The sequence below is a fragment of the Xenopus laevis genome, chromosome 8L, assembly GCF_017654675.1.
Source record: "Xenopus laevis strain J_2021 chromosome 8L, Xenopus_laevis_v10.1, whole genome shotgun sequence".
Lineage (NCBI taxonomy): Eukaryota > Metazoa > Chordata > Amphibia > Anura > Pipidae > Xenopus > Xenopus laevis.
The window spans coordinates 6,311,692-6,326,463 of NC_054385.1; the positions used below are offsets into that span (position 1 = coordinate 6,311,692).

The 14,772-nt window shown below is 43.3% G+C and overlaps 1 protein-coding gene across 8 annotated transcripts in view; it reads left to right on the forward strand.

The window, feature by feature from the left end:
* LOC108698203 (disabled homolog 2-interacting protein) overlaps nt 1–14,772 on the forward strand; it is a 253,072-nt gene that overhangs the window by 94,451 nt on the left and 143,849 nt on the right. For all 8 annotated transcript variants that reach the window (XR_005963203.1, XM_041572372.1, XM_041572374.1 and 5 more), the window contains exon 2: nt 5,440–5,543. Coding sequence is in view for 7 of the 8 variants with exons in the window: in XM_041572372.1 (XP_041428306.1) it covers nt 5,440–5,543 (104 nt within the window). In the remaining variant the exon portion in view is untranslated. The remainder of the gene's footprint in view (nt 1–5,439; nt 5,544–14,772) is intronic.

Genomic DNA, 14,772 nt, shown 5'->3' on the forward strand with positions numbered 1-14,772 from the left:
GGCGTCAGAAGTAACGCGAACGCGCGAAAAACGCGCGCCCGCGACAAACGCGCGCCCGCGACAAACGCGCGCGCGCGACAAACGCGCGCGCGCGAAAAACGTGCGCGCGACAAAAACGTGCGCGCGCACGCGCATACGCGCCGGCAAACAAACGCCAAGTGAGTTAGAGTCCACAGACCTGTAATCCCCGGCCGCTAAGAGGGATCCCCAGAGCGAATGCGCTAAGGCGAACGCTAACCTGGAGCTTCAGGCGGAGAGAGGCCAACTGCGCCTGGATTCCAGCCCTAAAAAGGACCGGGTGAGCCACAAAAGAAAAAATATACCTCCTGCAGAGGACACCGCAGAGAGAAAAAGAAGACAGGGAGGAAGTAGGTAGGTGGGGCTTTAAACTCTGCTAGGGGACACATCTGTCAGTGGGAGGGGATACCCGTCAGTTAATGCTGACGGGGGATGGCCAGGGAAATATATATCCCGCTAGCAGAACAAATTGCACAAACAAATGGAATCTCTTTGCTCCATTGCAGACAATGTATAATCATCTCTAAAATGATCTAGCAAATCCCTTTATCTTGCGGCCGATTTCATGGCAGGAATCGATTTAGTAATGACTGCCCTTGTGCTGTGCCACTCGCCAGTACACTGCCCGAAAAGTGTCAGAAATGCTCTTAGTGTAATATCCTAAAAGCATCAAGGCATTACATGTCACCTCTGTCTTGGCACCGGCCCCATTATTGTCTGATGCCAGAGGATAAAATGTTCCAGGAGTGTAAATGCCCCCCTCTCGCGTTCCAGCCCCACGTTCTGCTAAGCTCCTTAAAGGGGTGCTTCACCTTTAACTTAACCTTTCTTTATTATCAAATGGCCAGTTCTAAGCATCTTCTCAATTGGTCTTCGTGTTTTCTTTTTTTTTATAGTTTTTGAATGATTTGCCTTCTTCTTCTTCTGATTCTTTCCAGCTTTCAAATGGGGGTCACTGACCCCATCTAAAAAACGAATGCTCTGTAAGGCGCTCTAACAATGTGTCTTGTAGCTCGGCTGTTGCGTCACTTGTTGCCATGGAGAAGCCCTATCCGGACACATTGATCTCCAGATCGATTCCATTTGCTTATTATATTCATTTTGTGCCAAGTGCTTGACAGTTTGTGGCTTCCAATGTTGTAATCACGCCATTCTCATCCTAGGGCTTTATTCAGGGGCGTAGATGGTATAGGGGCCCATCACGCCCTAAATACCGAACCAAATCCTAATTTGCATATGCAAATTAGGGGTGGGAAGGGGAAAACATTTTTTACTTCCTTGTTTTGTGACTAAAAGTCACACGATTTCCCTCCCTGCAAATTAGGATTCGGATACGGTTTGGCCGGGCAGAAGGATTCGGCTGAATCCGAATCCTGTTGAAAAAGGGCGATTCCCAAACCGAATCCTGGATTCGGCGCATCCCTAGTATTTATAGGTACGTACCTGCTCCACCCCGCCTCCCTTTGGTGACAACAGAGATGGGCGTGTCAGTAGAGTGTCAAATAGAGCGGCCACGCCTGGTTGGGTAGGATTTGGGTTGGGAGGGATCGGGTTCACGGTTGAGTGTGGGTCGTATTTTTGTCGTCCAGCACATAATTAATTTTATGTTAAGGACAGGGTGTGAAAATAATGGGAGCAGTCTGTCATGATTTTTGCACTTTGTGCCCTGTCTTGCAGATAGGAGAAATAATGATAATGCTGAGACTGCCATTAGCCTCATGAATTGGTGATGTGCAGGTTGGCTTGGAAGGTTCAGGGGCCAACTTCCACACAACATTTACAGTTTTGGAGCAAGCTCTTTCTTCAGCCTATGACTAACGTGGCCACAAGGCACAAAACGTGTAAAGGCCCCCATACACGGGCCGATAAAAGCTGCCTACAGGTCAAGTCGTCAGCTTATCGGCCCACGTATAGAGCCCTCCAACGGGCTTTCCCGATCGGCATCTGGTCGACTTTCGCAGGGTAAAAAATCCCGTCAGATTGCGGCCGCATCTTTTCTTTGATCTGAGCGCCCGTTTGGCCTCCATTCTCTCTCGATCGTTGGGCCCCAGGGCCCACGATCGGATCAGACCGATATCGCCCACTTTAATATGATCATATCGGGAAGAGATCCGGGGAGATGTCCCTGTGTATGGCCACCATTTGAGACGTCTTTTGCTAAATAAACATTTTTAAAATGCATCCAACATTGGATTGTGGTCCGGTTTATGCCAGCCTACTATTACATATATGGACATTTGTTTGCCTCCCCGAGCTGAAGGTCTGGGGCTTGAGCACCTGAACCCCTCATCAGTTTTGGATAAGTTAACCCTTTATTCTTACCATGTCCAACACTGTATGTCTCTCTTTAGATATTATGTGAAGCTCTTCCTTCCGCCCTCTCCGCACCCTTACTCCCTGCACCCTCTATTTATAGGTGTTCTTGTTCCGCCCCCTTCATGACATCAGAGATGGGTCGGGTGTTCGTCTATAAATAGAGGAGGCTTGTTGGGTTGGGAGGGGAATGGTTAGAGATCGGGTCGATTTTTTGTTTCCCCGCACATCATTGCCATGAACAGATTTATCCTTCCATATGGGGGTTTTCCATAAGCCCCCAATTCCAAGGATGAGCTGCAGAATATCTATAAAGTCCGTAAACTTCCATATCCCTAAAGCCAAACTGCGGTGCTTAATTCTAATTGTGTAACTATTTCCCATGCCTTACAGTTTCCAGCCAAGAACTTTGTTTTCACTTCAAGTTCCATATTGTCTCCAAAGGAACAGCTTCTGCCTCTAACGATCTGATTTCCCCTCATTAGCGCCGACGCCTCTTCCCGCGCATCTGCCTTTTCCCGTCCGTAAAAAAAAACGCTTTGTTACAACCCAGGATTTTGTTGATTGTAAATCCCCCCCCTTCCATCTGGCCGTTGGCTTCAGAGGAGCCACAAATCAAATAGGTGCGGGGCTTTGCATGTGATAAAGTGCCATAAGGAGAGCTTCGCTGAGTCCGACTTCTACCTGCGCCCACATCTGCCGGCCGAACAAATCAGCCGCCAATAAAAAAATGGCTCCTTATTAGCGGCTGCAAATTATCTGCTGTGTCTTTTATTGAAATCAAAGGGAATTTACTGGAGTTTGTTTTGTGTTGCACCTCAAGGTACTTGTTGCTGTTATGCTAAAAGAGAAGCGCAATGTTAGTAATTAGGTGTCAGACTTCTGCCAGTGCTCATATTGTTGGGTGCTCTATCGTAACATTAGCATGGCTGGATATTCCAAATATATCCTAAACCATCCTTCTTTCTATTGCTTTCATCTACTATAGATTAAGATGTTACATTTATTTTGAAGTATTTTATAATATGTGTTTATGGAAGCTCTGCAAAAAAAATCTGATCACTTGACTTTCAAACTCAAAATCGGACTTTTAATTTCATAATTGTGATTTTGACTTTTAAACTCATAATTCCGACTCTGAAGCTCAGAATTTTGACTTTAAAAAGTGACACTTTGGGGTTTTTATGGAAGAAAAGAGACAGGTTTGTTTCTCCTTTTTTGGACAAAAACTGTTATTAAAAGTCAAAATTTTGAGATTGAAATTTAAAATTCATCAGATTTTTTTTTTTTTTTTCTGACCCTCCAGTGTTTTTCCATAGGTTTTATCTTAATTTTTTAAATTAAATTAGAAATTTCCTTTAGTAGATTCTGCACTTTACCACTAGGGGGATGTATCAGAGCCAACGTGAGGGGTGTTGCTGCCCTGAGGTGATTTGAGAAACTTCCTCAGACGGCAGCAGCCCACAAGTTAACAAGGGTGGCAAAAATCCTCTCCTGGTAAATTAAACAGCAGAGATTTTTAAATTGGAATTTGCGCAACTCGGATGCCACCAGGTCTTATAGTGAGAGGATCAGGGAGAGAGTTCTGGGCAGGCAAGGGAACCAAACGTGAACTAGAGGAAAAAGGAGAGTGGTCGAGGGACAGGTTGAGTCGATACTAATCAGGCAGAGCAGTACTAAATCAGGAAACAAGAGCGCAATCGAGGTCACAGGTTGGGTCAAACCAACATCGCACATCGCAGTACAAAAGCAGGATCCGAGAGAATGGTCAATAAACAGGCAAAGGTCAGGATAGGCAGCAAACTAGGGATGGACAAGGACAGGCTAGGTTTAGGAACAGACAAGACAGACTAGAAATCATGCCCAGGACCTATGTTGGGCAATCAGAAATTGGCCTTTTAAATATTCAAATTTCACCCCATGCACAGTTGACATCAAAACCTGGGTTATGCATCAAATGAAGATTGGCGTGCAATGCGGAAAGGAGGTGGTGGGTGTCCACCGTGTATTCTCACTGCCTCCCCCCACTTGACCCACTCTGACGCTAAAGAAAGGAATGCAGCATCTCAAGTTGGCACAGGGGTCTGAAATGACTCGGCAAACGTCCAAATCTCTTAAAAATGGTTTTCTACAGTGGTTCCATTCTTGATTTAAAGCCCATTAGATAAATTACAGTAGCAGTACATTTCTACCATAGACTCCATAAGGTCACAAGTCTAACTCTATGGTAGGACTCTATGGTAGGACTCTGCGGTAGGACTCAACGGTAGGACTCTACGGTAGGCAGATCAGAGATACCTGTTGCTGTACAGCAAAAAGACCTATAGGAACTGCTCCTATGTATTGTGATGTAACTTGGGTGTAAGACCCGGTGGTGTCAATGTTGTGGGCTTGAGTACAGGTGCCTGGCAGGTGGATAGAGTGCAACTGGATCTGAACTCAGGGTTCCATTTTCACGTGGCCAGATGTGGGGCTCCTTGGGATGATAATCATTTGATCATGAAGTATTGAGGATTATTGACCCTGGTGGAATTTATGGTAATTTCGGAGGTCAGCCTAAGTAAAAGGAAAAATATAAAGGTCTCTGAGTGTGTGTAAGGCTTGTTGTACAGTATCGGTCAATAGGTCATATAATGTTGGGCCGCGTATAGGGTTGCCACCTGGCCGGTAAAAATGATGGTTGATCCCAATGTTATTAATAGGGAAAAAAGATAAATATATATTATATTTTTTTCCAGAAAAGGTGGCAACCTTAGCCGCGTATGACCTTCTTGAAAGAAACTTTTTCTCCTTGCCCAATGCCCCCCTAAGTATTTATGGCCCTAAATAAACCAAACTTACACAATCCCGCTCTTTGTATCTCCGAGAAATTGCTATTTATGAAGGCAGCCAGGAAGCAGTAACGAGTTGTGCGAAATTGAAATGAGCTGATCTAGTCGGACTGGGAGGGGAGCGAGTGTCGTTGCAATTCATTTGCAGCTATAGCGAAAGTGAGAATTAAACTATCTCTCCGTGTAGATTATCTTTTATTCATACAGTAACTGATTTATCTCCTGACATCTCAGGACTTGACATTTAAAGTTGCCGTTTCTTCTCCTTCCTCCATAGAGTCGCCGCCTGAAAGAACAGGTAGAAGACGCAGCATGCCTGGGAGTTCCTCCGATCAGAGTCCCACCATGGACCAGTCAGCGACCACCCCATTTCGAGTCACGGTATGGTCCTCTTGCGTTTTTATCATATATATTAAAAAAATGTTGCTTCATGGGTCACCACACAGACCACCAGGACAATTGTTTTGTTCTTCAAACTAGTCATGATCTATTTGGATCTAGCAACCAGATGGCTGAAACTGCAAACTGGAGAGTTGCTGAATAAAAAGCTAAATAACTCAAAAAACACAAATAATAAAAAATGAAAACCAATGGCAAATTGTCTCAGAATATCACTCTTTACATCATAGTAAAAGTTCATTTAAAGGTGAACAGCCCCTTTTACCCATCAGTCACCTTGGGTGGTGGGCCTTAAGTTGAACTTAACCCAAATACTGTTTTTTGCCTAATGGAAGAAAATTGAATTTTAAGCAACTTCCCAATAGCCATTCATTCCTCATTCTTATGTGTAATTGCTATTGACAGCAGTATCTGGCTGGCTGTTCATACCCTCTTCACAGCTGGTTCTGACTCATGAAAAACTGTAGCAGAAGGCAGCTGATTACGAAAGGGAGTATGGAGCAGATATTCTACATGACCGTCCTTCCCAGCATCCCCTGTTTTACATGAAATTACTATTTTTGACACCGGTAAGCTGCAGTTGGACTCGTTGCAATAACGCGCAATTAAAACCCATTTCATTAGTCCAAACTTGCACCTTGGATTCATCAGCGAGACAAATTCCTAGGTCACAGCTGAACCGCAAATATGAAAGATTTGGCCAATCGGCTAATCAGATGTGGAGAGAAAAGGGGCTAATTAAAAGCAGGATTTGTGCCAAGTTCCGCTGCAAGATCATTAGATTTTCTGCTGGTTAAGGTGTGACCAATTCCCAGACTTGTCCTTTATCTGTCACACTCCATGGAAATTATTTGTGCTAACCCAATCCTTCATGGGCATTACACTCGCCTGCAGATGTTGCACTCTCATTCTGGTGGGGGCCAAAGTTACAGAAAGAGGCCCCCCTGGCAATGCTGACAAGCCATGTCCTACCTGTGGCCCTATAGAAGCCTTGGACTGTTCCCTCCTCCCATATGTATAAATACAAATATACAGAGAAGGAATGTTCTGGGCACACAATAAGCTATACCCTCATACTGTACTGTCTAAGGGAATCAATATGGCACCTCCTCCTCCCATATGTATAAATACAAATATACAGAGAAGGAATGTTCTGGGCACACAATAAGCTATACCCTCATACTGTACTGTCTAAGGGAATCAATATGGCACCTCCTCCTCCCATATGTATAAATACAAATATACAGAGAAGGAATGTTCTGGGCACACAATAATCTATACCCTCATACTGTACTGTCTAAAGGGAATCAATATGGAACCTCCTCCTCCCATATGTATAAATACAAATATACAGAGAAGGAATGTTCTGGGTACATAATAAGCTATACCTTCATAGTGTACTGTCTAAGGGAATCAATATGGCACCTCCCTCCTCCCATATGTATAAATACAAATATACAGAGAAGGAATGTTCTGGGCACACAATAAGCTATACCCTCATACTGTACTGTCTAAGGGAATCAATATGGCACCTCCTCCTCCCATATGTATAAATACAAATATACAGAGAAGGATTGTTCTGGGCACACAATAAGCTATACCCTCATACTGTACTGTCTAAGGGAATCAATATGGCACCTCCTCCCATATGTATAAATACAAATATACAGAGAAGGAATGTTCTGGGCACACAATAAGCTATACCCTCATACTGTACTTTCTAAGGGAATCAATATGGCACCGCCTCCTCCCATATGTATAAATACAAATATACAGAGAAGGAATGTTCTGGGCACACAATAAGCTATTCCCTCATACTGTACAGTCTAAGGGAATCAATATGGTACCTCCCTCCTCCCATATGTATAAATACAAATATACAGAGAAGGAATGTTCTGGGCACACAATAAGCTATTCCCTCATACTGTACAGTCTAAGGGAATCAATATGGCACCTCCTCCCATATGTATAAATACAAATATACAGAGAAGGAACGTTCTGGGTATGTAACAGGCTTATTTGAGGGAAGATATGTAGAACATAAAGCCAGCCTAGGAATATATCATATTCATGTTTAAAGGCAATACACAAAAGAACAGATCACATTATTTCCTATTAAAATCAAGTTCTTTTACAGCGCCACCTGGGGACTGATAAATCCCCCCTCTTCCTTTCAGGTTAAATCCTCAGCCCCAACAGCTGCCACAGAAAGAATATATAAGAATATATATATATATTTTTGTCCTGTGTGGTTGCCGCATTTGACAGAAAGCCCCGAGGCCCAGAAAATGAGCAGAACTGGGAGCTCAGAATTTGCTTCGGCCTCTTTTTATTTTCCCTTCCCCCAGAATGGCTTTAATGCCACACTGACCTTTACCGGCTCACTAATGAGTTTTCCATGGCACCCTATTTATCATGTCTCGGAGATCGCTGGCTCCCCGCATTTGCTGTACGAGTGTGAGCGCTCCCCCATCATATTTCTGCGGGCGCAATCCCATCCCCTAAGAGTTCATTAGGCAGGTCTATCAGTGTTTGCTAAAAGAATCTATATAAGGATCCGGCCCAGAGATAGAGAGTGGGAATATCTCATACATTATTTGCTTTACTCCTGGACCAATCCACTAGGAACTGGATCGTGTTACACACAGAGGAACACAAACAAGAGTCAACATGGCCCACCAGGACCACAGAGTTACTCTTGTGTAATGGGTCTTTTCTCTTGGTCAGAGATTCCTCACCTTTTTTTGAATGGGGCCCATATTTTATTTGCCCATACATCTGCTTGGTCTGAATCAAGTACACATACACTGAATCAGATCGGGCTGAACCAATGATCCTGTCCTGCAGTATGGAGACCCATCAGACAAGGACTAGGTCCTCAACTGAAAACCTCTATGGTTTTTAGCTGGATATCAGACAGGTCAGTTGGTGGGCTCCCTACACGAGCCAATAAAATGCCAGTTTGGTCTAGAGGGAATGGGTAACAAGCTTTTATTGGCCAGCTTAAGTCTGGGATTCTTCCGTAGGACCCAAGCAGTGGTGTACCTATAGAGGGGCAGACTCTGTGGACATGGGGGGTATAGGGGGACTTGTGGGGGGGGTAGATTGTGGTTGATCCATCATTTCATGCATCTCCAGTTGAAGAGATGTTGGGTGGAGGTTGGAGTTTGGGGCTTGTCTTGGGCACATGGAAACTTAGGCCCAGACTCGGTGGGTTTTAAGCTGGCCAACTCAACACTCATTTTCATGTATTTAAGGGGATCATGGGGACCCATCGCTAACAGCATGGGGGCCCAATTTTAGATTCCAACACATAGGTTAAGGATCACTGCTCTTGTGATTCAATTACTTTTAGCTCTTGCAATAATACTCTCTTTCATTAGGTGGCGCCCAAAGCAGCATTGATTAGCCACTGGCATAGGCATTGTAGTCTTTTTGGGGTCCTGACAGGCCATAAAAAGGAACTCTGCCGAAAAATGTATGTGGTGAAAGAAAACATAATTTTAAGCAGCTTTCCAAGTGGTTGTAAAGTTCTTTAGATGGGGCACCTACCTATCTGGGGTTCAGGGTGACCCTCTTCTCACTAGTTGTAATATATATATATATATATATATATATATAATATACTGGAAATTAGAGTCCTGCGTGGAACCAATTTCTAAGACCCAAACCCGCGACCTGAACTGCAACCCACGACCTGACCCGCAACCCGCATAAATACCTCACTTTGATCCACTACCCAACCCGGACCCGCAACTGCCTTATCCGCAACCCAACCCGTAACTTGTTGACCACCATCAAACAGGAAGTGGTGTTGCTGCAAAGCGGAAGTGACATCATCAAAAGTGGGCGGGACAGAACCAAGTTTTGTAAAATTTTAAAAGGACTAAAATATAGACAATATAACATAAGATAAGAAATTTAGAGGAGACTCCCAACCCACAGACCCGCACCTGAAAATCCTACCCTCATTTCGCAGGGTACTCGTTTTTTGCAGGAACCCGACCTGCTGCAGGACTCTACTGTATATGATATCCTTATAAACGGTGCCTAGTGATGTCATCGGTTATAATCATAGCTTAGTGATGTCATTTCTGTCACATAACTCATTGAAGCTTGTGTATTATAATAAATAATGTTTCCCCTGTTGCAAAATATAAGGATGTTAAAAGTCACCTCTGGGTTCCATGACCTGCAACTGCTCTGTAACTTACAATATCCTTATATTTTGCAACGGGGGTACTTTATTCACTATACATAGTGTTTCCCAGGATTCCGTGGCTGATCGCACTGCGATACAGAGAATCTCGGCCGTTATTTATTCTTCTAAATTCCAGCAGCGACTGCGGCGCCTGACAGAAATGAGATGCAAGGGCCGGCTAATGTGTATCTACATGGTTTCCAAGGCAACGCAGCTTTTTTTATTGGGCTCAAATCATAAATCTTAAGTGGAACCAACTTATTCCAGTTGTTTCTGTGCCTGTCTGACTTCCGTGGAATAATGACTTCTCCGGAGCGACGACGGGCGACGTGACAATTATATATAATAAGAATAGGAATATCCCTGAGCTGGTATTTAATATGCACTCGCACGTCTATGAAATTAAATATAATTTAGTAACAATTTACTTCCTTTAAATTAAAGGATTTTTTCCACCACCTTTAGCCTTAGCTACACATATGGCAGCATATTAAAGGGAAAGTATACCCTGCTGCTACGTATGTGGGATCTACAGCTCCACCTTGTGGCCGGCATGTCGGCTTGAACTTCCCTTTTGTCCTTTGTGAGGTTGAACCAATTTGCAGGGGGTGAATGAGAGGCCGGAGTCGCCAGATAGAGATGCATCAATGACACTCAGGGAAGCGCAAGACAAATGGTCTGCTTCCCAACGGCCGCCCTTTAACCCAGTGACAAATTAAATATTTAATAGATTGTTAATGGCCAATAATGCCCAAACTGGAGGATATTAACCTGTAGAGACCAAACCAGAAGGAGTGGATATAGATGAAATCCCTTCATAGCTCAAGGGACTAATAAAATCAATAGCGTTTTTCTTCTACCAAGGACGTGGTTTGTATTGTTTTGCACAGTGACACTGGTATCAAGGGCAAGTAAAGCACAGACTGTTCTGGGTTATTTACTTCCTATTGCTCCCACCATTGCTTTTACTACCTCTGACTGTCCCTTTAATCAGCACAGGCTAAACCCATTTATACCCCAGTAGCCAAACTCTCTGGTAAATGGGAATAAAAATCAATGCAAAGATTTATTAGAGCTCGGACCTGCCTCAAACAATAAACGTTCATGTCGAAAGATCTTTTCCTAACTGGGAACGTTCATTAAATAGTTGGAAAATAACTGGGTTTGCATTACCCAATCTGCTTAAAATATTCATTTCCATATTTGCAGTCGTCCATTTAACCCCCCCAACCAAAGGAGTTTTTGCAGTTTACAGTCATTTTTATTTACTTTAGTTGTCATGATATTCACAGTTTTACATTGCTATTATTATTTGCAACAGCAAAGCAGTGTTAAAACTACTCAACAAATCCAGGCAATGCTATAGCTATACCAACAGCTTGTTGTAGCGTCGGGTGCACGCTGTTAGTCCTACTACTCCTGGCAGAGGGGCTAGTGTTAAAACTGCTAATATCCCGAAAACGACAGCAATGTTTCAATTGTAAAAGAGCAGCTGGGAGTTTTAGTTACCTTTAGGGATGCACCGAATCCTGAATTTCCTACAAAAGGAATCGACGGCATCCTGAACCAAATCCAATATATATATATATATATATAAAGCGTTGCACAAAATAATTGACATTTATGTAATTGCCTGATTAACGGTCGCATGATTTTAGTGGTTCAGGTAAATTTTTTTGCCCGAATCGGAATCCTTCAAAAAAAAAAAGGCTGATCCAGAATTCAGTGCACCCCTAGTTCCCAATTAAGAAGAAGCCATATGCCCTTTTATTTCTCTCTAGATTGGAAGTGAGGTGGCTTGAAAAAGGCATTGCCAAAATGGAGGAGTGTTTAATCTTTGGGTATTTCAATCCAACTGCATTGGGAGGGTTCTCCCTCTTCCTATACGATGATATTCCAGCCCACTGCTTGAGTTACAGATGCCTTGGTCCTCCTCCTGTAAGCTTCCATTAGAGTACTTTAGTCCCACCCACTACTTGAATTAAACACTCTATGCCCCTCCCCATGTAAGCTGTCATCAGAGTACTTTAGTCCCACCCACTGCTCTAGTTACAGATGCCTTGTCCCCCGTAAACTGCCAGAATGTTCTAATCCCACCCACTGCTTGAGTTACAGACTCTTTGCCCCTCCCCATGTCATACCTCCCAACTGTCCCTTTTTCGACAGCTCAACCCGCAGTCCCTCATTTGTACTGTAAAGTCCCTCTTTTCTCTGCACTGAACAGCCAGAAAAAGAAACAAAGTTTCTCACTTAATTGGCTTTTAGCAGAGAGCCCAGAACAGCTAACAGGTGCAAATAAGATACTTTGTAACAATTTTGAGACACAAAAACACAGTTTAAATAAGGAGAAATATTTTCAAACTTTCATAACCTGCCAAATTTTGTAAAACGAACATGGTAATTAGGGGGTGTGGCAACAGAAAGGGGTGTGGTCAAAAAATTTGCTGCGCTACGTGCGGAAAAAATTTTTTTGTCCCTCTTTTTACTTCCAAAATGTTGGGAGGTATGCCATGTAAGATGTCATCAGAGTATTTTAGTCCCACCCACTGCTCTAGTTACAGATGCCTTGTCCCCCGTAAGATGCCAGAATGTTCTAATCCCACCCACTGCTTGAGTTACAGACTCTGCCCCTCCCACTGTAAACTTCCATCAGTGTGCTTTAGTCCGACCCACTGTTTCAATTAAAAACTATGCCCCTCCCCCTGTAAGCTTCCATCAGAGTAATTTGGTCCCACCCACTGCTTGAGTTACAGACTCTGCCCCTCCCACTGTAAGCTTCCATCAGTGTTTTAGTCCCACCCACTGCTCAAGTTACAGACGCCTTGTCCCCCGTAAACTGCCAGAATGTTCTAGTCCCACCCACTGCTTGAGTTACAGACTCCTTGCCCCTCCCACTGTAAACTTCCATCAGTGTGCTTTAGTCCGACCCACTGCTTCAATTAAAAACTCTATGCCCCTCCCCCTGTAAGCTTCCATTAGTGTGCTTTAGTCCGACCCACTGCTTCAATTAAAAACTCTATGCCCCTCCCCCTGTAAGCTTCCATCAGTGTTTAGTCCCTCCCACTGCTTGAGTTACAGACTCCTTGCCCCTCCCCCTGTAAGCTGTCATAACCCAACCCACTGCTTGTGCTCTTACAGCCCCACCCCTGCGGTACCCAGTGCTGAAATTGCCTATAAACAAATACATCCTTCTGCTTCATTAGACCCCGGGAAAGGGTTTCCTTTAACATTTTGCTCTTTTGTGCACGACTCTAAATCCTGTTTTAATAGTGTGATTGTTCTTTTGGTGATTTTCCCGCTGTAGCAATAAGAACTATGCCAATTTGTATTTATTTCAGCCTGAATGCCCTCTCTTTAATTGAAATGTAATTGTTGGAGGAACAATTTAAGGCAGAAAAGAAAATGACTATCATTTAGGTCTCGGGCTGTGTGAATTAGGGCCTCCAAGATTCCTTCCCTTCTGCCCAGAATTATGTCGGACGGGAATGGTAATATTATCACAAATGCAACACAAACAGAATGCCATTATCATTAAATTGTCAACTGAGACGGAATTTAGATAACAAGTTTTAGTTGCACCAAGAAGATGGCAGTCAGAATTTTGCATGTTCTGTTTGTTTCACTTGATGGGGCATTTTATGGGGTTATGGGTAAGTCTTCATGTAGATTCAAAATTTGTATAGAAGATAAGAGCGTTGTATGTGGAGACTACAGAATAGATATACAGATTATTTAGAGACCTGCGGGGGTGGTGGTTCTGAGTTCACTCTTTTAAAAAAGCACTTTAATATGGAGTCTGGCTGCACTCTGCCCCTCGCAACAGATACAAAGTATAGATAAAGGAGTAGTCCACAAGTTGGCCCTGTCATTACCTTCTGAGCAGTGAGTAGAGTGCTCCATTGCAGCCTATTAGTGATGGACGAATTTCTCTTGTCGTCGGCGTCAAAATAAATTTTCACAAATTTATTCGCCAGCGGCTTAACGTCGAAATTCACCGCAAATCCCCGCCTGCCGAATAAATTCATCCATCACTACAGCCTATACCTGCTGATGCATCTTAACTTGTGTGTCTGATGTCAGGTCATGAAGCTGATTCTGCAACACATTTTAGTTAAAGACCAGATCATTATATTGTAAATTAATACATTTATATATTATTTGAGCTTCAGATAAACACATGCCTTTTAATGAGCCTTACTTGCTCTTCTTGCCTTTAATTGCCTCTATCTGAACATTTTTTGCATTCATCTGTATTTGTTTTATTGCCTCTGTTCAAGATGTAGACAAAGCAAAGAGGTATAGAAGAAGCGTTATATTTGGATTTGTTAAGTCCACTTTGAATCCTGTAGTAATATCATGTTAGCCTTTCCAGCAGCTGCCTGACACTGAGTCTTTCAACATTAACTTACTTCTCTTATACGTAAATCTTCTTTGACATTTTGTCTTTGATTGAATATATTTAATCTAGAACCAGTTGACTTTCAACTGTTCTATAGGTCATTTATGTGCGGTGGGCCAATACCCACGGGTCAGTCAGGTTTAGGTCAACATCAGCACAGTTTGTGGGTCGCGGGTGGGTTCTGGCTGAGCTCTTCTTCCTTTCTCCCCGACCTTCTTGTGCCAACTTCTTCTTCTTCCGACAGCATCTATTAATAGGCACATGTCTGCTCCACTTCTTTCATGACACCAGAGATGGGTGGGCTCGGCTCAGGTGTGGCTTGAGAGCAGATGAGTTAGGGTCCGGTGTGGGTTGAATTTTTGTCAACCTGCACATCACTACTACTATAGCTCCATATACTTCGTGGTATATCATGCCCATATCATTTAACAATTTAACACCTTTCTCCTTCAGTTTCAATGATACCAATTACGTATAAAGTAATTGACCCAAGCAGAATATTTCCATCATTAAGTTCATTTTTTCAGTCCCATTTACATGATGCCACAGACCCCGAAGAGCTGGAAGGGGGAAGGCGGCATCCTAATGCCTTAAAATATTAAGGGCTATAG